This window comes from Mus caroli, unplaced genomic scaffold (assembly GCF_978045245.1).
Source record: "Mus caroli unplaced genomic scaffold, Mus_caroli_1 scaffold_18, whole genome shotgun sequence".
NCBI classification, from domain to species: domain Eukaryota; kingdom Metazoa; phylum Chordata; class Mammalia; order Rodentia; family Muridae; genus Mus; species Mus caroli.
The window spans coordinates 125,900-153,767 of NW_028227273.1; the positions used below are offsets into that span (position 1 = coordinate 125,900).

General features: G+C 39.1%; 1 protein-coding gene across 6 annotated transcripts; it reads left to right on the top strand.

Annotated features, from left to right (window-relative positions):
• The first annotated feature begins 480 nt into the window (after positions 1–480).
• Positions 481–27,256, top strand: Mettl4 (methyltransferase 4, N6-adenosine). Of its 6 annotated transcripts, none has more exons than XM_029471507.2 (10): positions 481–836; positions 2,037–2,827; positions 6,319–6,381; positions 9,589–9,958; positions 10,791–10,860; positions 14,980–15,154; positions 16,841–16,947; positions 17,305–17,396; positions 17,955–18,022; positions 22,621–22,763. In XM_029471507.2, exons 2-10 carry the CDS (start codon positions 2,438–2,440, stop codon positions 22,627–22,629), a joined length of 1,344 nt encoding a protein of 447 aa, XP_029327367.1. In that variant the 5' UTR covers positions 481–836; positions 2,037–2,437; the 3' UTR covers positions 22,630–22,763. The 6 variants fall into 6 exon arrangements, with proteins under 6 accessions (XP_029327367.1, XP_029327369.1, XP_021005650.1 ...); XM_029471509.2 differs by lacking the exon at positions 17,955–18,022 and adding an exon at positions 21,245–21,299 and having other exon boundaries at positions 482–836; positions 22,621–22,726; XM_021149996.3 differs by lacking the exon at positions 17,955–18,022 and having other exon boundaries at positions 483–836; positions 2,037–2,245; positions 2,582–2,827; positions 22,621–27,256.
• Positions 27,257–27,868: the final 612 nt, after the last annotated feature.

A 27,868-nucleotide genomic window follows, 5' to 3' on the forward strand; every position in this document is an offset into this window, starting at 1 on the left:
AATTTTACTCTCATGATTTCACTGGTTCCAGTCCTTGTCCGTAACAGGCTTTTAAGATGCAGCATCAGGACGGGAACACAGCACACCAAACAGCTTTCCCCCTGTCAGTCCCCACCTGTTAGCATCATCTCCTCCCACTACAAACGTTGCAGAGCCGGGCAGATCCCCACCCCAGCTCCCTCGCAACAGTCAGCTCCAGCGCCGCGGACCATTTTAACACAGTCAGAGCTGATCCCATCTCAGCAGTTTCCTTTCGCTCAGCTTCTCAACGAGACCCAGCGCCCAGTTTTCAGTAAACGGCACGACTGCACACGAAAACACAGCCGCCAAAACCAGAGCGTCCGCCTCAGTCAACCCACGGCGGTTTGAATTTTAAAGTTTCCGCCCGCGCTGACGTCAGGCCTGCGACGGCGAGTACGCATGCGCAAACGCTCAGCGCCCGCCCTCGTCTCCGGAAGTGTCTGCATCGGCGGCGCAGCAAGCTCCGGGCTCCTCCCAGGTCATCGTCGGCGTCGATGACCTGAAGGGAGTCCCACCCTATCCCGGAAGCTGGCGTCTAGGACGAGTAGTGCTGTCGGGCGGAGCGACCGGAGCCCTCCTGGAGTCGAGTTCCGTACAGCAATATGGCCGCGTCCTGGAACGAGAAAGCGAGGGTTTGTTTCCGAAAGGATGGAGACCAGGACCCGTTTTAGATGAGTGCTGTTTCCACGGGGCGAGCCTGGGAGGTGGCGTGACGTTTCCTGACGTTAGGAGAGGCTGTGGAGAGCGGTGGTGGAAGAGCCTGAGGGATATTTATCGTCAGACTGCCTCAAGTGCTGTGGATTACCGCCGCCCAGGTCGGAACTACAAGCAGGCGTTGCCAGTCCCTGGGCTAAAGTGTAGATGATTCCGGGGTCTCAGCGCAATTGTGCCATTAGCTAGTTTTGAGCTAAGCATTATTTATTTATTTACTTATTATTTATTTTAATTTTTTTTGAGAGTTTGAGGTTCCCTAGCAGTCACAGTGTCTCCTCACTTCACGTCTCGGCTGGGAACCCAAAATCTCAGGTATCACGAAGATCTCCATCACCAAATAGTCAGCAGATATATTAGCAGGTATTACATTTCAGACTCTGTGAGCAGCAATTCATGGGGATTATCTCATTTACTTCTCCAAAATAATGGCATTAGAACATAAAAACGATCGTTTTAGTAGGGCGTTGTGGCACACGCTTTTAATGTCCGCGCTCAGGAGGCAGGGGTGGGTGTGGGGCGTGGGGTGGGGGAATCTCTGTGAGTTTGAGGCCAGCCTGGTTTACATAGTGAGTTCTGGGACAGCTAGAGCAGCGTAGATAGACACTATCTCAAAACAAAACAACCAACCAACAAACCAAACAAACCAAAGAAAAACCACCCCAAACAAAACACACACATGCAAACAACTCCAAAAACCTAAAAGATAATTTTGAGGCTCAGTGAAATCAAGTAATTTAGTTTGTATGTGGGGCAGTGTCCACACCCCTTGAGTCTTGAATTCGAGGCATACACCAGGGCAACCTAGTGACACCCTGTCTTTAAAAAACAAACACTACAGTCAGTTGCATAAGAAATTTGACTATAAATGCTATCTGAGCCTTTAATTTATTTTTTATTCGGTGCTCTCTTAAGGTTTCTACATTATAATAAAGCTCTAGCCAGAAATGTAAAACATATTTTAAGTAAAGATAAAGAAGTTCTGAAAAACCTAGCTACTGGAGTGTGGCTCAAACAGATTATAAATCTTGATGTTCTGACCTAGCAAACTAGTTGTGAACTTCTGATTACTATTCATACTGCACTTGGTTTGGCTGGAGCAGTCTTTTATTCTTATTGCTCTACAACTGATAACGATTAGGTAGGGCAGGGATCTGAGTAATGGAGTGACTTCCTGTGGCAATTGTAGTTTGAAAACACAACAGTTCTTTTTCCTTTAATTTCTGTGGCCCTCTCTAAATAGATTTATATCATTTAAAAAAGGGTAAATTCTTGCAGGTAATTACTATCCTTTGACTTGACAGGGCACTCACTTTTTAAGGATTTATTGACTTGAATACTTGGACCATGTGGACTCGTGCCTTGATTCAAGGACCAAAACAGGACCACAGAGGGCACCCGAAGAAAGGAGAATCAAACTAAGAAGCGTCTTTGACTACTTTGGCTGAAAATTTTGAATGACCAATTCTGAAATTAAAAGACACTTAAAGTTTCACATTTTTCCTTAGAGGTGGTATGTACACACTCACCTTGTATGTTTAAATATAAAACCTTCTTGTGTGTACATCATTGATATACAGGACATTAAGAACTTAATTGCAACATTGGTATCAAACCCAGGACCCCCACACTGAGCTATACTCTCAGTCCTAGTTCTGATTCTTGATTATCAGTTTTTTGTTTTTGTTTTTTGTTTTTTGTGAGAATGTCTGTGGTGCATCATTTGTCTCCTGGGTGGTTACTGGATCATCTTTCTTTCATTAACAAAGCAAACTATCAACTTCGCCAGCATCAAGAGTCTTTTTGTAGTAAAAACAACCCTACTTCTGTCTATATGGATTCTCTTCAGCTGGATCCCGGGTCGCCTTTTGGAGCTCCTGCTATGTGCTTTGCTCCTGACTTCACTACTGTGTCGGGCAATGACGATGAAGGAAGTTGTGAAGTGATCACCGAAAAATATGTTTTCCGATCTGAGCTATTTAATGTCGCCAAACCTTACATAGTTCCAGCTGTTCGCAAAGAGCGCCAACAAAGTAACAAAAACGAAAATCTAGTGACTGACTATAAACAAGAGGTCTCTGTTTCTGTTGGGAAGGTAGGAAGTTTTAATTGTCTTTTTTTTTTTTTTAACATGAAACAAAAAATCTCATTAAGTATCTCAAACATCTTCCCATTTTTTTTTTAAAGGTTCTAAGATTTTTTATTTTTTTATAGTTTTTTTCCAATGTTTTTATTAGGTATTTACTTCATTTACATTTCAAATGTCATCCCGAAAGTTCCCTATACCCCACCCCACCCCCACCTTCCCATTTTCTAAGTATAAAAAAGAGTTAATAATGCAGACGGTGTTAGCATGTCCAAGAGCAGTTGTGGGTTGCCCTCCAACTCATTGCCTAGCTGAGGATCACAGGTTTCTTATCCTCCTGTCTCCACTTCCCAAGTGCTGGGGTTCTCAGCAGGTGCTGTCAGACATCTTTAATTATACTTTCTAACATCCTACTATTTTAGAACAACACATTGCATGTTTCAAAAAGTAAATAGAGGTCAGGAGAGGTGGCCCCGCAGATAAACAGAGGTGCCTGCTGCTGAAACTCAGGGTCTGAGTTTGATCGCAAGGGCCCACTTGGTGGAAGGAGAGAGCTGCCTCCCAGAAGTTGTCCTCTAACCTCTCTCTGCCTGGGTGCCATGGCTATGCACCCCTCCCCACAATGCACAATGAATGCATGAATAAATAAATGTATTCTAAATGTTTGTGAGAAAACCTGAAAGAAAGCAAGAGTCTTGTGGCCTCAGATTCTTCAAAATCATGAAATTGTTCTTGGGATGTAAAAGTGAATTTATTCATTACGACTGGATTTTGTTACTTGTTTATATGCCTTTATGGAAAATCATGTTTTTACCATACCCTACCTGTCAACCTCATTTGGCTTGCCTTTGTGATTGTACCTGTTACTCACATGACTCTTCTTAACCCTCAGAATATAAATTGTCCTATACTCTGATAAACTGATAAACTTGGCCTATCGCATGAGACATTAATCTGCCTCATCTGTTCGCTTCATTCTCCTAGGTCTCACTGCCAGCAAGAGTGGTAAATAGTACTGAATGTTTTTACACCTGTTTTTGCTTTTAAAATTTCTATGAAAAAATTTCCAATTATTCAGTGGATTTTAGGGAATTTTAAAGGCCTGTGTTTTGGGAATAGGCTTGTATAATAAAAGCTTGAGAGAAGGGTATTTTTGTAAAGTTTTCTAGTGATAATAGGAAAGCTATGGAATATACATATTTATAAGGTACTTGTGTTTGAGTATATACTTTGGGGCAGTTTTGCAGAAGTTTGAGTCTGATATAGTGGCACACCGTTGTAATTCGAGCAGGAGGAACAGGAGTACAAGCCACCCTTGGCTGCACAGTGAGTTCATGGTCAGTTTAGGCTATATGAGATTCTCTCCCAAAAAAAACCACCCCTCCCAAACAACAACCCCCGCCCCCTGCAGACAACAATCTCTTCTCCCCCACCAAAAATAGATAATTTGAGTATATTGTACAAGATTAAATGTGGGAGTAGAGTTTTTCTTTCCTTCTACCATGTTGACCATTGGCCCTGGGGATTGAACTGAAGTTGTCAGGCTCAGCAGCAAGCACCTTCAGTATATGCTTTAATCTTTTGGGTGTGTTCCAGTAGTCCAGAGGTGATCATACAAACTCAATGTAGATATTGTCTTGTTAGGGATAGGAATGAATGATTGTTCATTTAGCAAATGTGCAAGCTCCTTCCATCTATTTTTGTGCATAATGATGAAGCAAGATAAGCACAGTGCCTTTATTGTACCTTATAATTGGTTAAAAAATTAGGGAAGAATACTAAGAGTTACAGTAAGGAAGTTACTTGTAGTAACCTCTTCTGCTATTGGAGGTACCTGAAATGCAGTCAGAAATGCATGGTTTTCTTTTCTTTTTTTGGACATGTGTTTCCTTTTCAACAAGTATATATTGATTCATCTACATGTGAAGCACAGAAAAGAAAACCTCAGATGTATCACTGTCACTAATTCAGACCACCAAGCATTTGACTTTAGCATGGTTGGGTTTTTTGTTTGTTTGTTTTTAATGAGACATCTGACTGTAGTTCAGGCTGTCTTGGACTCACTGTGTAGACCAGGCTGTTTTAAACTCACGTCCCTGCCTCTGCAGTGCTGTGATGATAGGTGCATGCCACCATGCCTGACAAACTTCCCATTTTAATGTGGAAGATACAGATCAGCCTATGTAATTAATACTATCATAATGAAATTGATCATTTCTGATATGCTAACGAAGTTACATAGCTAGCGTAATCTTACATCTTTTTATGTAATTAGTCAACATGTATTTTAGCCTGTTGAGAATTTGATACTATATTAATAGCAATCAGCAATGAAAAGAAGTTATAGCTCTATGTTCCTGCTTTCATGCTCTGTTTTGTGGTGTAGTCAGGTGCAGAATATTGCTAGTAACACTGGCTTATCTGTAACCCTCAGATCAATTTTGAAGGACTTTAAACATCTTCATTTATTTATTGTGTGCATAGGTGCGCTTGTGCAGTGGTTTGTGCCTGCAGGTCAGAGGACAGTTTTCAGGAGCTCTGTTCTCGCACAATGGTGGATATGGTGATAAGTGTCATCTTGCCAGCATTCTAAATACCATTTAAAATACATTAAAATTGACATTTTTTTTTTCCTGAGGCTCTTTTGATATGTTGCTAATGTTAGTTTTGAACTTGACCTTCCTACCTCCTGGCTGCTGGGATTATAGCTATACTGTCCCCCCCCCCCCCCCCCTGGCGCCTCTGCACTGTTTTTTTGAACAGGGTCCAGGTAGCCCAGGCTGTTCTGGAATCCACTGTGTAGCAGAGGATGACCTTGAACCCCTACCCTTCATGCCCCCTACCATTCATTTCCTGGTATTGCAGCCTTGAGATGCCATACTTGGTTTTAAGATTTCTTTCTTGCCTGCTTACTTATTTGCTTGCTTGCTTCCTTCTTTCCTTCCTCCCTCCCTCTTCACCTCCCTCCCTTCCATTCTCTTTCATTCTAGTTTCTTGATTTATTAATGTGTATAAGTATTTTACCTGTATGAACCTCTGTGTACCGTGTGTATGTCTGGTGCCTGCAGAGGCCAGGAGAAGGCCTCAGATCCACTGCAACTGGAATCATAGCCATGAGCCACCAAGTGGGTACTGGGAACTAAACCTGGATCTTTTGCAAGAGCAATGCTTTTAACTACTGGTCTTTTGCTACAGCCCTAGATTTTCTTTGATAGCTTGTAGATAGTTCATGTCAAGAATGAAGAAAGTTGAGAGTAATTATGTCATATGCATATAAACTGATGGGTAACTATGGCAACTGCTTATGAAGAACCACAGTTCTTATTCCATGGGCACTAGTACCCTTTGCATTGATTTTGATCTCAATGGAACTTCTTACCTTTAAAAAATAGATACAAAATTTAAAAATGTAGTATAAAAAATAAAATCTAGCAGGTTTCAAAATGTCAGTTTTGTGATAGACTACAACCTTATTTTTTTTCTCATCACCCTCTCTTTAGAAGCGTAAAAGATGTATTGCTTTCAATCAAGGTGAATTGGATGCCATGGAGTATCATACAAAGGTAGGACAAAATTATTCATCATGCAGGAAGATTAGTGTGAAGTAGCATTAAAAAGACCTAAATAAATACAACAGTATCTTAGAAATAAAGCATTTGTTTTGGTCGGAGTTAGAATTTGATAGAGCTTTATTGTTTTTTTCTTTGTAATGAACATGTTAAGCCAGTTTTATTAACACTACACGTGCTTCTATCAGCTCAGGTGGTTGATGTCTATGACCTTGTGTTGTTGGTTGAGTTCATGGAAGATGTATCAGTGTTCTTACTTTCTCATGTTTCCATTCATGTGTTGAATTTAACAACAAGCAGCTGAGTGTAGACTCTTATCCAAGTGTATATTTGTATATATGACATGAAAACAGAGGGTTATTTGGGGGTAAGAAGGGGACCAGTGCCAGGAGAGTGGAATGAGGTTGTTTTATATATGAGGTCAGCAGGGTAATGTGCTTTTGCAGAGCCAGATCTGCTAAAGATTGTATAGACTGAACTAGAGCTTTTAAAAAGTCTGCACAATTTGTATTTTCAGTATTGGAAATGGTGTGAGGATAAAGTGGGGAATTATGAAAAGAATGCTGACAATTTACAGTAGGAAAAAAATCCCTGAAAATAACAAGAAAACTTCCAAAATATTAAACACCAGAGTAAATATACTATAGCAATAGATGGAAAGCTGTGTAGAGGCAGTCTGCAGAGGGCCGGTTCCCATCATCATATTTGGTGCCTTGTATCATGATGAGTTGTTGAATTTTTTTGAATTATTTTAGTTAGCCTAGAAAATGACTTATCATGACATTTCATACATATGTGTCATTGCTCATATTTCACCCCCACTAACTATCACCTTTTTAACCCTTCTTGCTAGTCCCCTCCTCCCTCCAAGTTGTCCCCCTTCTTCTTTCATGATGCATACACACAAACACACAGACACACAAACACACACACAATTAAACAACGATATGCATACATATATCATCAAATCTATACTCTGCATAAGAAAAAGCATGCATTATTTTGTTCCCCTTTACCCCAATTTTCGTCTCTTGGTTTGAACATTTGCCAGATATATTCAGATTGTTACTATAGAAGTCATGGAATTGTTAGATTATATATTGAATTTTTTTCCCCCAGAAACTACCATTGTGCTCTTTAAAGCTGCCACTAACAGTGCATAAAGGTTCCAGTGTTTTCACCAAAGCATTCTGTTTTGTTTTGAAATTGCCATCCTAATGGATATGAATGTGATCTTGTTGTGACAATTTTGTGTATCTTGATATTTTATACTTTTACTTCCATTGTGAGAAAAATGTTTTCTTTCTTTCTTTCTTTCTTTCTTTCTTTCTTTCTTTTTTTTTTTTTTTTTTTGGTGTTTTGAGACAGGGTTTCTCTGTGTAGCCCTGGCTGTCCTGGAACTTACTTTGTAGACCAGGCTGGCCTTGAACTCAAAATCCACCTGCCTCTGCAGAGAAAAATGTTTTCTAATGTCTCCTGTGATTTCATCTTTGACCTGCATGAATTATTTAGAAGAGAACTATTTCAGTTGCATTTGTGGTTGATCTTATGGTTTTTTTTTTTTTTTTTTTTTCTTTCCTGATTTCCAACTTAAGTCATTTGGAGTATAAAACTAAATTCTAGTTCTTTAAAGAACGTTGTTTCGTTGGCCAGTATATGAATTATCTTGAATTGTACTCTGTGGGGTTAAAAAGGATGTATGTTCTGTAACTGCTGGATGCAGTGCTCCTATGTATAGTATTGAGGACTTTGGTATCTGTGCAATTTTTGTGTTGTTAATTGTGTTTTTGTGTTAATTGTTCTACTCTTACTGGGTAGTGTTGCAGGATGTTTGATCACACTGTGAATCCTGAGACTGTGCTGTTTACTGGAAAACCTGTTTCTAATTGTGGTGTGGCTTAGCCCTAGCACAGACTTTTAATCCAAGAGCTTTCTGTTTATTGTTATCAGGATTAAATAAAGTCATCCATATGTCAAGAGGTGGAACAAGCAAACATTTAACAAAGAGTCAACATAGGAAAATACCATAGAGCGTAAGAGAAAGTCAGGAGGATGGATAGAGAGATACACAGGAAGTAGAAGGGAGGGACATTCATGTTGATGTTAGGTCTTGCTTCTACCTCCTAGTCCCACGTGCCCAGAAATAAGACTCAGCCTCAAAGTATATTTACATATACCTTTGCCATATAGCTAGACTCTTCTCAGACTAGAATCATAACTTACGATATATTTTAATCTACATTATGTTATGTGGCTGGTTCCCTGTGCTCAGGTACCAAGTGTCTGTCTGCTCACATCTTCCCAGGCAGATCTCCTGCCTAGCTCTATCCCAGAATTCTTTTTCTCCCTGGATGTCCCAACAGTAGGTTTTAAAAGATGGGTTTCGAACAGTATGTATGGTCAGTATTTCTCCCATACTGAGAGATGTGAGATGTGGTTCCCAGCACTCCTTTGAAGAATAAGATTTTAGGAAGTGAACGAGTTAGTCAACCATGGTGTTTCACAGATGGTGGCAGAAGATATGGAGTGTCTGGGCCAGGACAGAGAACTCTGTGGTTCTGCTTTATGTTCACAGGTGCCCTTTGTTCCCCATATCCTACAAGAATGTTGTGAGACTTTTCTGTGCAGAGCATATGTCGTAGTTATTTTTCTCCTCACCATATCCAGATATCTGACAGAAACAACTCAAGCAAGGAAAAAACATTTTTGGCTCCAAGTTTCAGCATTTCATATACTGATTGTCACACTACTTAATAGTGAGTTTATGCAGTGTTCCTCATTCTGTAGACTTCAAAAGTATGCTGTCAGTCTTATAGTCTCATTATATTATAAAATCACTCTACTCTTAATAAAGGTGGATTTGAATATATTAAGATAATCAAAGCACAGTAGAAATTTAATTATTTGAAAAATAATTTAAATTTAAATAAAATTAAATTTTATTTTTTGTATATGGATATTTTGTCTGCGTACTATATGTATATGCCTGGTGCCTTTGGAGACCAGAGAAGGTGACAGGTCTCTTGAAACTGGATTAACAGGTGGTTGTGCACGACTATGTGGGAGTTGGGAATTGAACTCAGATTCTCTTCAATAGCAGCCAATACTCTTAAACGGCTAGTCTATCTCTCTAGCCCCTGGAAAATGATTTTAAAACCAATATCATTTTAATGTACTTCAAATATTTTTTTTTTTTAACAGATCAGAGAGCTGATTTTGGATGGATCTTCAAAGTTAATCCAAGAAGGTCTCAGAAGTGGTTTTCTTTACCCACTTGTTGAAAAACAGGATGGAAGTAGCGGGTGCATCACTTTACCACTTGATGCCTGCAATTTATCAGAGTTATGTGAGATGGCAAAACATTTGCCTTCCTTAAATGAAATGGAGCTTCAAACGCTACAGTTGATGGGAGATGATATGTCTGTTATAGAGCTGGATTTATCCTCACAGATCATTGAAAACAACTCCAGCTTTTCCAAAATGATTACTTTAATGGGACAAAAATACCTGCTGCCACCACAAAGCAGCTTTCTTTTGTCTGACATTTCTTGTATGCAGCCACTTCTTAACTGTAAGTAATTAATGTGTTTTAGAACAAGATAATTTTTCTGTTGTCTCAGAAGTTAAACAGTATGAACTTTAATGTCAGTTCAGTTTTAAAATGCTGACTTTTGCTCTGTTGTTTATCTTTGAGACAGAAGTCTTGTTAAGAAGCCCAGACTGGCATTGAACTTGCTGTTCATCCCAGGATGGTCTTGGCATCTCATTTTTGCCTTAGCTTTCTAGGTGCTAGGGTTACAGGTTCAGAACTGAGAGGTTCAGAGTTACATTGTCTTTGAATAAACCCCATATAAACTATTCAGTTGTATTTCATTGTATTTATGTTTATTATGAAAGTCCTTTCTTGGGCTGGGTCTGAAGCTCAGCGGAGCATACCCAAGGCCCCAGGTTCAAAAAAAAAAATACTGTGCTTTTGCTGTGCATTAATTTCTTATTGTGATTGTGTGTGTCTATTATGTGTGTCAGAGGACAGTCTTTTGGAGTCTCTTCTCTCCTTCCACCCTTAAGTGCATTCTGGAGAACCAGCCCAGATTAGCACATTTGGTAGCCTTTACCTGCTGATGATCTTGCTCTTTAAACTTTTTTGTCTTAACAATATTTGTGTGTGTGTGTGTGTGTTACATACACGTGTGTATGCGCGAGCACTTATGCGTGTTTGTGTACGTGTGTGCTTTAATTTTGGGGAACATATTTAGTTTTTGTTTTTGAAGAATTCTGTGTATTCAGTTGAGAGCTTTGCTTATGAGAATGTGGGCTCTATAGGATATCCTTAGTCTCCATGGTTAGCTCTTAGCCTCATCACATTACAGAGGGTGTTTATGAAATTGTGCTTTTGATTTCAGGTGGTAAGACATTTGATGCAATTGTGATTGATCCACCATGGGAGAACAAATCGGTTAAAAGAAGTAACAGGTGTGTGGGATCACTTACTTGTCAGATTATATTCTAGAACTGCAGTTTCTTGTACATTCTGGTTTAGTACACTTTAAACATGATATCTGTTATCTGATGCTACTAACATGCTCTCATCAAAAAATCATTTTCCTCATTTCTAGGTCCTTGAACTGGAGGTGATCTGTGTGTCTCTATATATTAGTTATCTATAACTGATGTAACAGTGTCTGAAGCTGTCACTGAGGCCTGAACTATTCAAGGCTGACTCAGTAACACCAAGGCTTCCATTTGCCTTTGCTGTTGTCACAGTTTGAAACTTAGATATGTGCCATACTTGTAGTTTATAACCTCGTGCTGGGAGTGAGTTCATCTAGTCCATCTTCTGTTTAGTTTAGTTTAGGTAACCTGATAGGATGAGCTCGGTTAGATACTAGGATGGCATTTACTTTTAGTAACACCTTTATAACTTGACAACACTTTCCCTCCCATTTCTAATGAATGCTTCCAGTTACATTTCTCCTTAGCTTTCAGTTTACCAGACATCATAATTCCTATTTTGTTGTAAAATTAGACTGAAGTTCTTCTTCAATGGTTATCTTTAGCTTACTTAGGAATATGCTTATAATGTGTGTGATAGTTCTCTTTTTAAGTTGTAAGAGTTGTGCAAAGAATTCATGTATCTATTCTGAGTATGTATATCTTTGTTTCTCTCTATATGTCTATATATTTTTATGAAATATATAGACTTGAAGTATGGACTGAAATGTAAATTCTTGAAATAAGAGAAAGTTGTGAATCACCATATGGGTGCTGGAAATTGAACCCACATCCTCTGGAAGAGCAGTCAGTACTCTAAGCCACTTAGCAATCTCTCCAGCCCCCAAATAAAAGAAAGTTACTCTTTAAATTTTGGTGTAAATTTAGAAAAAGCAGAAGTGCTGCACATCTTCATCATAATGTGGTTGTCAAGTAGATAACTGACATTAATATGAAGCTCCTATGGACACATTATTGTCATCTGTGTGTTTATTTAGAGTTCATCAGTTGTGATAGAAAGCCTTTGTAGCACACAGAAACTGTGATCATGTTCTTGGCTGAGATGTATGCCCTCAGGGTCCAGTGGTTCCTCTGTGACTCATAACTGCACTATAATAACAGGTAGTAAGTTACGTGAAACTTTCTGACAGATTGTTGAGTCTAAGGTGATTTTAGAGAGGAATAGTTGGTTTAAAAGTGGGTTCAAACCTTGTAGTTCAGCTAGCTATAGAAATACATTTCAGTTCTCTTGGACCCTTAAACCTAGGTATAAAGTTGCTGTGCCCTGTGATGAATCTATCCTTAAAAATTTGAGATACCAGAGGGAGTGTGAAAATTTCCTTAGTTCCAAACAGTCCAGTTTAGCAAAGTTAAGGAATATGAAGCTATTGAGAATATGTCAGTGCAGAGTTTTGACCTAACACTTTTCCTACAGTGACAGAATAGTCTCTGAAAATCTTCCTGTGAGAAAGGGCTAGCTGCTGTGCTGGGAGTGTGATGGTGGAAGTCAGGAGCCCAGGGAACACACAGTCTGGGTTCTTTCATTTATCTGCTTAATAAGAAAGGGTTGTTAGCTGTTCCTGACTCCTTTAATGTAGTATTACCTACATCAGAAACCAGATGCTTGAGCCTGCACTCTGGGAGACTCATTCTTTTTTTCTAAGTGAGTAGAGTTGCACACGTTTCTTCAGAAACGTGTTGAGGAATGAAACAAAGTGGAGGAAATGGGAAGACTTAAGTCCATGCGTCCCTAGCCTAGTTACTGATGGGAGGAAATTGACAAAATCCCCATTAGACTCGGCTTACAGAAGGAAAGGTGAGTTTGCCTCATGCTTCTAGAGATCTCAGTCCATCATATTAGGAAAGGCTGGCATCTCTTTTCCCAGCTTTAGGAGCATGTAGCAGCAGACAGGAAGTAGACAGCACTAGGTTGGGACCCTGGGATGGGCTTAGCCTTCCAAGATCCCTCATCCCTCCTATTAATCTATCTCAGCCAGCCAGTCTCCATCCTTAAGGTTCTCTTGTCTTTAGAATAGCACCACAATCCAGACTGAACATTCAACAATGAGCCAGCAGAGGTGCTGTCTCATCATTGGTGGGAGACTGTCCAGGGTTAAAACAATACTTGGGCTTGCAAGATGACTCACTGGCAAATCACAATCTCCACCAAGCCTGATGATCTGACTTTAGTTCCTGAAATTCACATGATGGAAGCAAAGAACTGACTCCTTCAAATTGTTCTCTGACCTCCACACACATCCTACAATAGGCACACATCTATATCAATGAACAAACAAACAAATAATTTTAAAAAGCCAGATACATCTTCTCTTCTCCCTCCTTTCTTCATGTCTTTCATTTCCCTTGTCTTCTTTTCTTTTGTATAATCCAAGAATGCTTACAAGTTTATAGTGAACTACCACAGGGGTTAAAGATGCAGAAGCAGGTGAGTGATTGGCATTACAGGATGTCAGAATATATAAATGAGAAGACAGTGTTGGAAGGATAAACTTTATTAGAGAATGTCACATATTTCCCTGTAGAGAAGGTGTGTTGATGTAGATAGATGAAGTATATAAAGAGGGAAGAGATAATTTGGTAGGTGAAGAAACTTGGTGGCTTTTATTTTAACTAAAGTCTGAGATAACTTCATCTGCCAAGGCATGGGCAGAGGACCTGAAAAGCGGTAAGGATTTTACAGTATTTAACCATGGATAGATAAAAGAATCTATGATTGTTTTAAGAACTTGAGAATAGATTCAAAGTTTCTTTTGCTCTGTGTTTTCCTTCATTTCATTTATATGTATGAAGAAATTGAATTCCACTGTGGTATTGGTATGTATAAGGGGGTACTTCAGTGATGGAGATTGTGCTTTGCATGCACAGGGCCCTGCATTCAGTTCCTATTGTGTGCATATATATGTACATGCACATATCACATGCATGCATGATGACAAGGCCTAGCTTATGTAATTGGAATGGGGTGTTGAAGGCTGAGTGTAGTTGTTTGTGTAGGCAGATTAACAGTTGAGTGTACATTATATGGGCTGTGCTTTGAAGTTGCTCAGAATAGTGTCAAAGTTTTCCTTTTCGAGGTAGAGGGATCTCAGAGATTCAGCACACTGAATATTGAGAGTGAGGACAAAATGTGTTCATTGAAGAAGGTTTGGTGCTAGTGTGGCTGGGTAATGTACTTCTTAAAGAGAAGAGGAGGTTTTGCCAAAGTTGAAAGAGTCTAGAAGCAATAATGGGACATTAGAATACAGTTTGTCATCTCCACTTGTATGGGGAATGTTGGAGAAAGAGTTGTATTTGTTTGGATATTTATAGAGCAAGTTATGTGGTTTAGCCAAACAAGTTTCTTTTATATTATTAATGGCCAGGAGGCATAAGACAATGGACCTATAAGATGAGACGGAGTATGAAGGCTTGAGAGAGTCCAGTGGAACTGATTGAACAGGAAGATAGGAGTGCAGTGGTAGACAGGGCCTTGAAACTGTAAAGGGAACATGAGGTTGTGTGAGGTCATAGGTGACCTAGGGGTCAGCAGTGTGTGCAAGATATGAGGCTTACATATTGAGGCTTACACATTTAAGACTTACACACTTGAGGGTTACATGCTTGAGGCTTACACACTTGAGGTTTACAGTGGGGCAAGGCTCCTTGTTGAAGTCATCCCACTCTTGCATCCCTGGCCTCAGAGTCAGTCCTTCTTTTGTGTCATTTGGTTATTGGGACATCAGTTAGTTTAGAGCTCACTCTGATGGGGCTCCTGTGACACACAGGATGATGAAATCCAGACAGTATTTGTTTAATTCTGAATGAGAGAAAAGGCATATTAGATGTTGTAAAATTACCGAAATACAAATCATATGAAATTAAAAAAACAAAAGCCATACAGCTTGACAATTTAAAACTAGGAAGGTAGAAAAGTTGGTACATGTGTAAGTGCCAGTGAGTCCACCAGGTGTCAGTGTGACTCCTTATTTAGCTGCATGTGAGCAGCTCCTAGACCTTTGTATTTGTGGGGTCTTTTCCCTGCTTATATGTCTTTCTTGCGGTGATTTTATTACAGTGTTTTTTTTTTTTTTTCATTTTTAGGTACAGTAGTTTATCACCACAGCAGATAAAGCGAATGCCTATCCCTAAACTGGCTGCTGCTGACTGTCTCATTGTTACTTGGGTGACCAACAGGCAGAAACATCTGTGTTTTGTGAAGGAGGAACTATATCCTTCGTGGTCTGTGGAAGTTGTTGCAGAGTGGTACTGGGTAAAAGTGAGTTCAGAAGTTAGCTTGTCTGTTATCTCAGCATCACTTTTCACTTCCAGGAATATGCTGACTGTTCTCAGTGTGTCCGCGGCACTGCTGTCCTCCTCAGGCTCTGACAAGAACTGTTCATGCTTTGTATATGAACACTAGTCTTCCTGCTCTCAAGGTGTTTATCCCTTGTCTCTGTAGTGGGCTCCCAAACTGCTGGCCTGTTGTTTTTTTTAAACAAAATCTTAACCGGTCAATTTTACTAATGAAGACTTGGGAGCCAGATGCTAGGGTGAAGGTCTGCTAGCTTAAAGAGACAGAGAAAGCACCCAGCTGACCTTCCTCCTTAGCGGTCATCCTACAAGAAATCCCCTCTCTCACACCATCTCAAAAAACCTCTTTCAAACTGTGTGTCTATCTGTCCTCCTGACTCTCTCTTACTCTCTATGGTTTTTTCCTTAATAATTCTATGTTCACTTCCTATTAACTGATTGCTTGGTCTGCCTCTTGACCTATGGTTGACTTTATTTAACTCTGTATACAATATTCAAGTAGAAAGCTCTTGGATTAATAGATTATTTTTCCAGTAAATAACACAGTCTTGGGGTTCACCCTGTGATCCTGTGGTGGAATATCCTACAACTGTAGTTGAATGAATAGGAAGTTAGGGCTGCCTTGCCTTCATTCTCTCCTCCGTACACCAGAATCTCATTACCCTTTGCATTACCCATAGTTTCTCCCTATTTATGGGGATGAGGACAAAGATCAGCAAGAGCATTGTGGAGAGGACAGGAAGGTGCAGGGACCAAGAATCTGTCATTCTCGGCTTTTTTCACCTTGATACAGGGTCTTCTGTAACCCACACTGTCTTGAACTTGCTATCTAGCCAAGGATGACCATGAACCTATGTAACCATGGTTAGCTGCCTTTTAGGCTCCCAGGTTCCTTCTAGGTTTATTTTATTTTGGAGATAGGATCCTGCTAAGTTGCCAGGCTAGAATTTATAGCACCAAGAGCCAGCCTCCGCACCAGGTCCTTTCTACCTCATCACCTATCCCACTTTCTTCCCTGACTAAACTGTGACTCTGACATTCTGCTATCTAAACTGTGGAAGGATTTATTTTTAACTACTTGGTCACATGGCTGGTTGAATTAATGACTGAATTAATGATGACCTGGTTTCCAGGAACAAGTAATCATAAAAAGTAGAGATTGTTTATGTGTGAGATGACAATACAATATATTTAAAGTATCCATGCTATGTGAGTGTTCAAACACACCTTATAGCTACATTGTCCAGTATGGTAGCTGCTGTGACTTGTAGCTCTCTAGTACTTGACTTGTGCCCTTCAGATAGAGAGGTACTGTTGAGTGTTAAATATGTGCTGGACTTGAAAGACCCACTATGGAGGAAAAAAAGTCATACAACATGATACCTTTTAAAACTGATTGCATGTGGAAATTCTGTTTCAGACATGCTAGATTAAGTGCAGTTAAGGTAAATTACCTTGCATTCTATTTTTTTTTAACTTCTTCCTAATGTTACTACTAGAGAATTTAAAATTATATAGGTGGCTTGCATTTGTGGCTCATACAATATTTTTTATTGGACAATACTAGCCTAGAGGTTTAATAACTTCTCTTTTTGCTGGAAACTATAATGATGGTAAAAAATAATGGCTTTCCTTGGTTCCTTCCTTTCAGATCACAAATTCAGGAGAGTTTGTGTTCCCGTTGGATTCTCCACACAAAAAGCCTTATGAATGTCTTGTACTGGGGAGAGTTAAAGAAAAAACTGCTTTAGCATTAAGGTAAGAAAAGCAATTTTTCAAAATTATATAAATATGGGCTTTTAAAATTAATACAGTGATCATTGATTTTCTTTAATTTTTATACTTTTGAAATCTGAAAGTGACCCAGAGCTGAAAAGTATGTTACATAATAAATAAAAATTTATATTAGCTTTTGTTTTATCAAGGATATAGTAGTTAATATAAAAAATGACATTCTAAAAATGTTTGAATTTTTAAATTGATTTCTCTCATTGATTCTGTTTTTATATTTACTAGAATTAATTACTGTTTGAAAAAAAAATCAATGCAACTGTAGAATATAATTAAAAATTACCCTTTAAGTAATAGTTGGTTATTTTGTTGTGTTGTAATTAGGAATCCAGATGTAAGAGTACCCCCAGTTCCAGATCAGAAGTTGATTGTCAGTGTGCCCTGTGTTCTTCACTCACATAAACCGCCTCTTACCGGTATGTTTCTGTGAAACAGAACTGTTAGAATTTGAAACTATTCAGAGAAGGATTGAATTTAGCATTTGAATACTCTGTAGGCTTATGAATTGGATGTTTGTTTTAATATTCTGAAATGTTGTAGAAAATTCAGAGCAGAATTTGTGAAATAGAGCACAGGTTAGTTTATATCACCTTAGATTTTCTTGACTATCTGCGTCCCTCCAGTTGTGGCCTTGACAGGTGAAAGCCGTTAGGGCCTGCAGTTCAGCGAGTGGCCTTGTTTTGTACTCAGGTTCAGGATTCAGAGCCAGAAAATCCCTTGCTTGTTCTAAAACCAGCAACTCAGCAAATAATGGAGGTGTCTAGGATCCCCTGCATGTGGTATTTTATTTCTTCTGAAGACAGACTGCCATTTTGTAACATGGGGTAGTCAGCTGCTGTTGCTACAGTTCCCTCCAGCTAAGTGCTCAGGGTTACACTCCTCATTCGGTGTAACTGAGCAGCAGGGATCACTGGGGAGGGTTGGCCTTGGGCATCAGCTCCCATGTGTGAGTCTTGGCCTTGCTGCTCTGGCAGGTTATCTGAATTCTTCCTCTGCCACCCTCATTCCAAGAGTGAGTAACAATATGGAGTACTGCAGAGTGGTAAGGACTGCTTTCATTGCATAGAGTGTATTTAAAAAATCAACCAATGCTCAAGTTTTCAAATTCGAGTTTAGTCATGGAAGTCCTTGAGATTCTGAATTTGATATTCAAGGTTTAGTTTTTAGATAACTTCTTCAGGAAAATACTTTATTAATTTGATCATTACTACTTTAAAAGGAAGGCAAATATAAAACAAGCAAAACCACCAAACAGCAAGAAAAGATTTATAAGCTATCCCTCAAGAGAACTATGATCTGCTTATAATTATTACTTTTGCAGGATATAATTCACAAGCTAGGAAAAGAAAACATAAGAAAGTAAACTTAAGGGAGCTGGTATGATGGCTTAGTGGGTAAGAGTGCTTTGAGTCATTCATTTTCATGTACAAAGCCAGTAAGCCCTTCATTAGGAGCAGAGAGAAGCATTTCCTAGAGAGCCCACTGGCCAGCCAAATGGTGTGCTTCTGGTTCAGTGAGATACCTTGTCTGAAGGGAGTACGGCAGAGAGCCATGAAAGAGGATACCTGCTCCGACCTTGGCAAGCACACTATGGTATTTACATTCTCTGTGCTTATATCAGACTGTAGAACACAGATACACATGCAGACACACCACAAACAAACGGAAGTATACTCAAGGTTTCTGTTACTTGGATAACTTTTCAAAGGAGTCCTTACAGTACCTTTAATGTGAGAAATATCCATATGTGTTTGCCCATTTTTTGGCCTAGAAGGATCCTCTGAAACCTCACCTTTGGGACTGCATAAATGCTACTAATGCATTAGTCTGTGACCTGGATGAACGTGAACTTTACTGCTCCTTGAGAAAAAAAAAATTCAATATCAGTTGTACTTTAAGGAAATTTAATTTTGTATACTTGAATTTTGTTTATCATTTGGTATGGACCAAAGCTTAATTTATAAGCCATTGTCTTAGGGTTTATAGTTTGCTGTTAAAGATTTACACAATATCTAATGCCTCAAGCCTTTATTCTGAAATAAATTTTTATCTATTTGTCATTTCATTTAAAATAGAATGTTTAAAGATTACTCTTTTTAAAAACAATATTTATTTATTAATTAGGTATTTTCTTCATTTACATTTCAAATGCTATCCCAAAAGTCCCCCATACCCTCCCCGCCCCCCACCCCCCACTCCCACTTCTTGGCCCTGGCATTCCCCTGTACTGAGGCATATAAAGTTTGTAAGACCAAGGGGCCTCTCTTCTCAATGATGGCCGACTAGGCCATCTTCTGATACATATGCAGCTAGAGACATGAGCTCCGGTTACTGGTTAGTTCATAATGTTGTTCCACCTATAGGGTTGCAGACCCCTTCAGCTCCTTGGGTACTTTCTCTAGCTCTTCCATTGGGGGCCCTGTGATCCATCCAATAGCTGACGGTGAGCATCCACTTCTGTGTTTGCCAGGCCCTGGCATAGCCTCACAAGAGACAGCTATATCAGGGTCCTTTCAGCAAAATCTTGCTGGTGTATGCAATGGTGTCAGCGTTTGGAGGCTGATTATGGGATGGATACCCGGGTATGGCAGTCTCTAGATGATCCATCCTTTCGTCTCAGCTCCAAACTTTGTCTCTGCAACTCCTTCCATGGGTGTTTTGTTCCCAATTCTAAGAAGGGGCAAAGTGTCCACACTTTGGTCTTCGTTCTTCTTGAGTTTCACATGTTTTGCAAGAGAAGATTTAGTCTTGCCCTAGTATATAGATTGCAGTTTGGCTGTAGTGCCAGTAGAGGGCAGCACAAACACATTTTTAGAATCAAAACATATCAACCCCAAGTTGTATTTGTGGGGAAAATCTGAATGACTCAATATAGTTAATTCTCAAGCTTTGATTATGTAGTAATATACAACAAATATTTGTAGTACTTTTTGTTTTTGAGTTCATGTAAGTTTAGTGTATGTATTTTAACTTAGACAGGTACAAGTTAAAGCTATTAGAAAATAACTCAAAGATTCTTGTGGTGCATTTTACAGTGAAATTAAAATCCTAGGGGTTTACATGATACATAATTTGTACATAGTACTTAGAATTTTTCATATGAATCTTAATAAACTGATTTATGTATACTCAAAACATGAACTGTTCTCTTTTGCTTCAAAACCTCAAAATGTATCTTTTAAATTAAATTATAAATATTTTAGAACATAAAAGTAAAATACAAGTATACAATATATTTTTTTTTAAATTGTAAAATACTTTTTATATGTATAGGGTGTTTTGTTTATATGTTTATCTGTATACTTTATATATCCCAGATGCATCCAGAGGCCAGAAGAGGGCATTGCATCCCCTACTAGAGTTACAGATGGTTGTGAATTACCATATGGGTGCCAGGAATTAAATCCTGTTCTTTTATAAGAGCAGCTAGTGTTTATTTTGTTTGCTTGTTTTGTTTTTATTGAAAACCTCCCTTTCTCATACATCTGGATCATAGTGTCACATACCAGCCCTCCCAACCCCCCATTCTTCCCACTTTTCTCAGTTCCTCCTCTCCTATCCCCTCTTGATCCCTTCCCCTTCCATTTCTCATCGAAAAAGAACAGGTCTCAAAGAGACAACAACCAAACATGACAAAGTAAAATATAATAATATTAAGCAAAAACTATTACATCAAAGCTGGACATGGCAGCCCAACAGGAGGAAGAGTCCTAAGAGCAGGCAACAGTCAGAGACCCACTCTCACAGTTGAAGCAAGTGTTCCTAACCACTGAGCCATCTCTCCATCCCTATCATTAAGAGAACATCTTTATGCCAAAAGACTGAGGAACTGAAGTAAACTCTTCCATTACTATACCTTAGACCATGTGATGGTTTGTATATCCTTAGACCGGGGAGTGGCACCATCTGGAGGTGTGGCCTTGTTGGAATAGGTGTGACCTGGTTGGAATGGGTGTGTCACTGTGGGTGTGGGCTTAAGAGCCTCACCCTAGTTTCCTGGAAGTCAGTCTTCCACTAGCAGCCTTTGGATGAAGACATAGAACTCTCAGCTCTGCCTGCGCCATGACAGCCTGGATGCTGCCATGCTCCCACCTTGATGATAATGTACTGAACCTCTGAATCTGTAAGCCAGCCCCAATTAAATGTTGTGTTTTATAAGACTTGCCTTGGTCATGGTGTCTGTTCACAGCAGTAAAACCCTAACTAAGACAGACCATATTAACTTCTAGAAATTAAAAGGGAGATTTTGGGTTTTGTCCTTTAGGTCTCTAGGGAAATCTTCCTGTTTCAAGTTGCCCAGTGTTTAATTCCATATTTATGTAAGTAGAATCTTTTATATCAACATTGAAACTTATCAAAACCTAAATTTGAGTTAATTCAATTGCAGGCAATAACAGCTTTTAATTTCTCTTTGATTTTTGATAAGTAATAATATTACTCTCAGACAAAGAACATTCTGAAATTCAAAATGTTTTTAATAATAGTGTAATAATTTTATTAATTATTTGAGAGTTTCATAAGATATAATTTTATCCTATTTACTTCCTCTCTCTCCCCAGCTTCTCCTAGGTCCACTCCTGCTATATTGTGTTTTAAATTTTACAGTGTTATCTCTTAAATCTTTCCGTTATTTCTAGAGAAGCCACAGGACTGGAAGTATCTGTCAGGGGTGGAGTGCTTGGGTAGCTTTTGCAGAGTCTTGGGCTGGATCCTTACTTCCTAAGGAGAAAAGAAAACCTGCTGAAGCCTGCCTGTCGTTCTTAGAATTTGATAGGCTTCTAAGACCAACCTAACATAGCAACCTTGAACTGTGTTCTATGTGCTAAAGTACTTTCTTCCTGGAACTATTTTTATGTCCAATTCCTGTTATGTGGTTAGTAGAGCAGCCAGAACATGATCGGGGTTATAGTGATTTAGTTGTTTGTCCTCTAAGTGTACGGGCTTTTAAAACAAGTTGCTGTGGCCTTCCTTTCTCTCAGGCAGTGTGGACCACAGTTATATAATGTTTTCTTCAACCAAAGATGGTTTTTCAATGTAGTAGTTATGGATATTTAGATAAGGACTCCTTATTTGAATGGCATGGTGGAATTTAGGCAAAGAGCTACAGTGTGAAAGCAAGAGAGAGTCTCAGTACTTGCAGGTTACTGCTGTGGGGCTGTCCTTGATATTTTCCAATACTTGGTGTCTGTGTACAGCTCTTTGCTTAATTCTTTCACTAATGTATGTGTTAAAACTAAACTTACAGCTTATATTCTGTTTTAAAGCAGGTTGTCTCTATATTGTTTTTGTGTGTTTTTTTTTTTAAATGAATGGATTGCATTTGTTAAAACATAAAGTAAATTAGTTCTCAGGAGATGTGTAAGAGTATTGGAAAACTGGAGAGTCAGTATGTGGGCATTGCAGCCAGCCCTTGCGTCTCATCTGCAAATGAAAAGCATTAAATCAGAGCCAGTGCAGGCTCCTGAGGCTGCAGATGCTTGGTCCTCTGGCTCCTGACATGAATAGCAGAGCAGCCATGACATGTTTGACTCTCATTTGCTATCTGTTTTAAAAACTGAAATATTCACCTGTTCTACTCTTCCCTGCTTTTTAAAAGAAAAATCTGTTTCTTAATATTGATTTTTTTTTTCCCCCTGACAGAAGTTCTGAGAGACTACATCAAGCCAGGTGGCCAGTGCTTGGAATTGTTTGCTAGGAATTTACAGCCAGGTTGGATGAGTTGGGGCAACGAAGTCCTCAAGTTTCAGCACATGGATTATTTCATTGCTCTGGAGTCCGGATGCTGACTGTAAAAGTTGTGCTGTCTTTACCTCAGCTCCTTCCTTCAAACTTATTTCTCCTTGTACCAGTCAGTGTGCTTAGACATATGAACTTTTACACCATTCAGTGTACCCAGAAATATAAATTTTATACCAATCAATGTGCATAGAAATATACATACATCTCCCACAGCCCTTTATAGTGAGTCTCTTCCTTCCTTCCAGGATCTCTGGCCAACAGTGGTTTGTTTTCTTACGTTAGTATTTCCTAACGTTGTGTCTGGCTTCTTCCACTGAGCATTCAGGAAAACCACTGACACTGTATATAAACTACTCGCTGCTTACTAAGGTGATTGTTAGACTGAAAGTACTTGGACAAGCTTGCTTCACCTACCCACTAATTTCATCAGACATTAATTTTGAGGTTTGTTCATCTTTTGAGGGCATAAGACTAATATCTTTTATTATTCCTTTAAACTGCCAGTTGAATACAAGGCTCATTGAATTATTAAGTATATTCCTTTAAGCTTTCTATGGAGTTTTCCTGTCTAAATTTTTTGATTTGTTTCCACGCACCAGATATCCTGACCTGCACCTGACTTTCTGCCTTAAAAATAAAACCAAGGGCACACCTAGCTTGAGACTAGCTTAGTTGTTGCCCTTGCTCTGCCCTCCATGTGGGATTTACCTACTGTGTCCATTCCAGTTCTCAAACTCATCTTCCCTGGGGTCCCAAGTCTCCCTTTTCAAGCTCCCAACTCTAGAGACAGTTCATCTATTGGGATGGACACTCACAATGTAGCCCAGGTTGGCCTTCAACTTTAATCTTCTTACATTGGGTTCCAGGCATGCATCATCATACCAGGCCCTAGATGTAAACCCTGAAAAAATTTTTAGTTTTAAGAACACATGAGGTTAAGGCTTTTCTACTCATATGATTCAAAAGACTGTAACGATTTCAAAGGGCTAGTCTATGTTTTTCTTTTTTTCTTCTTCTTTAATTTTTAAAAAAAGTACTATTTTTATGTATTTGGGTGTTTGTATATATGTATGTGCACTATGTATGTGCCTGATGCCTGCATAGGCCAAAAGAATCATTAGATCCCCTGGAGGGATGATTGTGAGCCACCATGTCCTTTAGAAGAGCAACCGGTGTTCTAAACTGCTAAACCACCCTCAGCCCTGGGCCTCACATTCTTTGAAGGAGTTTCTATGTCCCCTCACCTTTCCAGTCATGTACCACCAACTTGTTGTGGGCTTGGGGTTTCCCACTTGCACCCGTTTCTGAAATGTCTCTGAGAATTAATTGTTTATGAATAAATTCCTAGGCCATAAGTTTTGGCTCATTTCCCAACTAACTTGTAACTTATATAATCTGTTTGTTCTAGTTTGTGTCTGCCACATGGTTGGTTACCTCTCATCAGTTTCATATGCCCGTCTCCTCTTAGTCCAGGTGGCCGATCTTACTGCTCTTGGATCTTTCCCAGATTTCTTTATTTCTCTGCTAGATATCCCACCTTCTATTTCCTGCCTCAGCTAATAGGCCATTAGGTTTTTATTGACAGGTGATGCTTCTACACAGTACATAAGAGATTTTCTCTACAACTTGTCACATCCTCGGTAATTTGTGTTGTACCATTTGCTAATGGACCTGAGATGTTTATTCATTTTCATTTTTAAAAATTTTATGCTTATAGTGTCTTGTTTGCATGTATGTATGTGTGCTAAATGTGTGCCTTGTGTTAGTAAATGTCAGAAGATGATGTTGGATACTCTAGAACTGTAGTTACAGGTGGTTATGAGCTGCCACAGGTGTGCTAGGAATTTGAACAGCAAGTACTTTTAACCATAGAGCTGTCTCTCTATCCCTGAACCTGAGATCTTAACAGTTGTATTAGCTCCTACTCAAAGGGCTCATTGTGTGTATGTTTAGAATATTTCTTACATTATCATGGAAACATATACCCTTTTCAGTGTACTTCAGCATCACATAGCATTTGTTTCCTTAAGTTCGTGATACAGTGTTTCCTGTTAGAGATTTTATAGGTAAATTGATAGCCTGAGAGAGGTTTAAGATCTAATGGGCTGGTAACAACTTTGACTAAGCCATTGGGTTTATCTACTCAGTCACATTTTAAGGAAGTTCTACAACACACTTGAGTACAGGTATTAAAAGGGCGAGATTCCACAACCCAACTCATGTTGTCTGTTAATCTCTGTTTGGCTGTATGACCAACCCAAAATTCTACAGTCTTAATTACGAGTTCAGTTACTAATCTACTTGAGTTTGATGACAAGTCAGAACTGTATGGTGTTGAATCACACAGCCAACCTTTTCTGTGTAAATATTTTTAGAGCTAATCTAGATCTCCCAGTTCCTGTGAACTTGAGTTAGATCCACAGATTTTCCCCCCAAGATCAATCCAAATTCTTGGACCAGGTAAGAACAGATGACTTGTAGGACTGGAGAACAGAGAAGCAACATTGTCCACACTGGTCTTTCAGGTTTGACAGGCCTAGTATTCAGTGTTGACAGCAGGCTACCTACAGTGACAGCTCAGGGAAGCAAATGGTGGGTGGCAGTATGAGAATTGTTTTATTCTTTGTTGTTAAAAACAATATAGCATCCAGATGTTTTGTCATTTAACACAGGCTGGTTTTGAACTTGCTATGTAATTAAGGCTCGTACTTTTACCCAATAAACCTGGCCTAAAAATCATCTTTACTAGAGAAACATACAAACTTATGCAACACAATATATAGATACCAGCACCATCTCAGATATATAATCCAAAAGGCAAAGCCCCTTGGGTTCCATGTGATGGTTATTTTTGATATCATACTTCATTGATTGAAAGTGCCTTAAGAGAGTCACAAACCACATCTAGTGTGCCTGAGAATGTTCTCAGGGAGTATTCACCAGGGAAGAAACTCCTGCTGCATTTGTGAGGCTCCATATGATTTGCTAGGGGTCCATGTGAAATAACAGGAGAAAGAGGAAAAAAAAAAAAACAAAAACAAAAAAACAAAAAACAGCTGGCATGACCATACTTTTGCTCTCTGGCTGTCATGTAAACCGCACAGCTTTGCCATGCTCTCCCTTCCCTATCCTACCCCACTATAATGGACTAAACTGAAAACTGAGCAAAACTGAGCTTTCCTTCCCTTAAGTTGTTTATGTCAGGTGTGCTGACCCAGGGATGAGGAAGCTAAAATGGTTTCCTGGTACTTTGAGCAGATTGCAGCTTACTCTCCCAGTTGTTACTCATGACTGTGACAGCAGCAGCAACAGAACACAGGTGTGCACTTCTGCCATGGAGAAGCAGCAGCATTAGGAAATCCTGTTTCTCCTTTTAAGCATCTGTCTCCTCCACCTTTCCCAGCACTGGTTAGTATCGATGTACCTGGTACTGGCTCACTTCTGGATGGGATTTGCATCCAGAGTCTGTTAAGATTTGCGTTTGTTGTACACTGCTGCAAAACCAGGAGAAAGCTGAGCTCAACAGCAGAGGGGCAACTGTCAGGCCACAGCTGGGCTGCTTTTGGAGCCTTTCAGTGTGGCTCAGATAATTTCTCTCTTCTTGTTTATAAGGTTATATGAGGTAGCATACCAATGCATGGCAGACCAAACATACCAAAGCATGTGCCAAAATATGCTTTGGACTGAGGTTGATTATCAGAAAAAAGAAAAAAATCCCTGCCTTGACCTCATTTGTTAGAAAGCAGGATATGAGTTTATAAAGATGGCTGTCCTTTCTCTATAAGGAAAGACTGAGGACTGAAGTGTATCATTAGCTTGAAGGAATTCTATGTCCTTATCATCCTGGGGACAATACCTTTCTATCACCAGCACTGGCTTCTCCACATCTCATAAGGTAAGAGATTCAGATCCTTTCCCTTTGTTTTAGCTCTTCTCTGGTTTATTATTCTCTGTTGAAGATATTGTTCTAAACCAGACTGCTAAGCCACTTGTGGGAATTTCTTATTCCCTGGGTAACTCCTGTGTGGGTTTGAAATACACATGTTAATAAGCTTCTGTTTGTTTTTCTCTTGTTAATCTGTCTTTTATAGCAGAGGCCCCAGCAAAGAATTTATACAGATAGAGGGAACATTTTCCCCTCCCTCATACATACCACATTGAAACTGCCAATCTATAATGACTGAATGAGCACACTCTTACCTTAATATATCTGTGGACTTAAATGAATAGACATGACTTGTGTAAGAAATTAGCAGACTGCCACTGTGGAGTGGGGCAGGAGCTTAGGGATCACTAAGAGGGAAAATGAAGGGGCACATTGATTAAATTTCATTCTATTTCCTAACTCAGGCTAGTGGTTGTAATGTTGTTAAGAGACAATAGGCAACAGAACGTGCTATTTCAGAAGAGTTACAAAGACACATTGTCCTCTAGATTGTAAACTTAAAAAAAATAGATATGATGAATGTACATGATTTCGTCAATTTAATAAAATGATATTAAATTTACTGATGAATTAAAGACTTGTTTTTCTACATTACCCATTTAAAATAAATTACAGTATTTAAAACATGCAGTTTTTGAGTTTTTAATTTATGTGTATTTACATGAAGTCACCATTTTATAAGATAATAAACAACTTAATTTAGTTATATAATATTCATTACAACCTGAATTTTCTCATAGACCTTTATAACCCACCCATAGACCATGAATCTGTATTATAGGATATTTGATTACTGTAAATAGAAAAAGTAAATGTGAGCAAGTTGTAAAAGCTTAAATAGATGTAAGATGCAGTTAGGTCTGTCCTGAAAAGGTGCAATTTGTGTATGCCTCTAAAAGGGTTCATAGATAAGAATGCTAAAGAATGGAGTGTTCCTGCTATTTTAATGCAAGTTGCTTGGAAAAGGTCTTGTGGTCTGTGTTTTATGACATGAGACAAAGTCTACATTAAGACTTAGCTATACCACCCTTGGGCATATACTCAAAAGATGCTCCAGCATCCCATAAGGACACTTGCTCAACTATGTTCATAGTCCCCTTCGAGAAATAACCTAGATGTTCTTCAACTGAAGAATGGATAGAGAAGATTTGGTACATTTACACAATGGAATACTATACTATTCAACTGTGATGTAACTCAGAC

Bases quoted from the DNA above. Each gene is read 5' to 3' on its own strand.
- Mettl4 (XM_021149991.3), top strand. From the start codon at position 2,438: ATGTCTGTGGTGCATCATTTGTCTCCTGGGTGGTTACTGGATCATCTT. The intron at 9,959-10,790 runs GTAAGTAATTAA...TTTTGATTTCAG, and splicing joins TATGCAGCCACTTCTTAACT to GTGGTAAGACATTTGATGCA. The intron at 16,948-17,304 runs GTAAGAAAAGCA...TGTTGTAATTAG, and splicing joins AAAACTGCTTTAGCATTAAG to GAATCCAGATGTAAGAGTAC.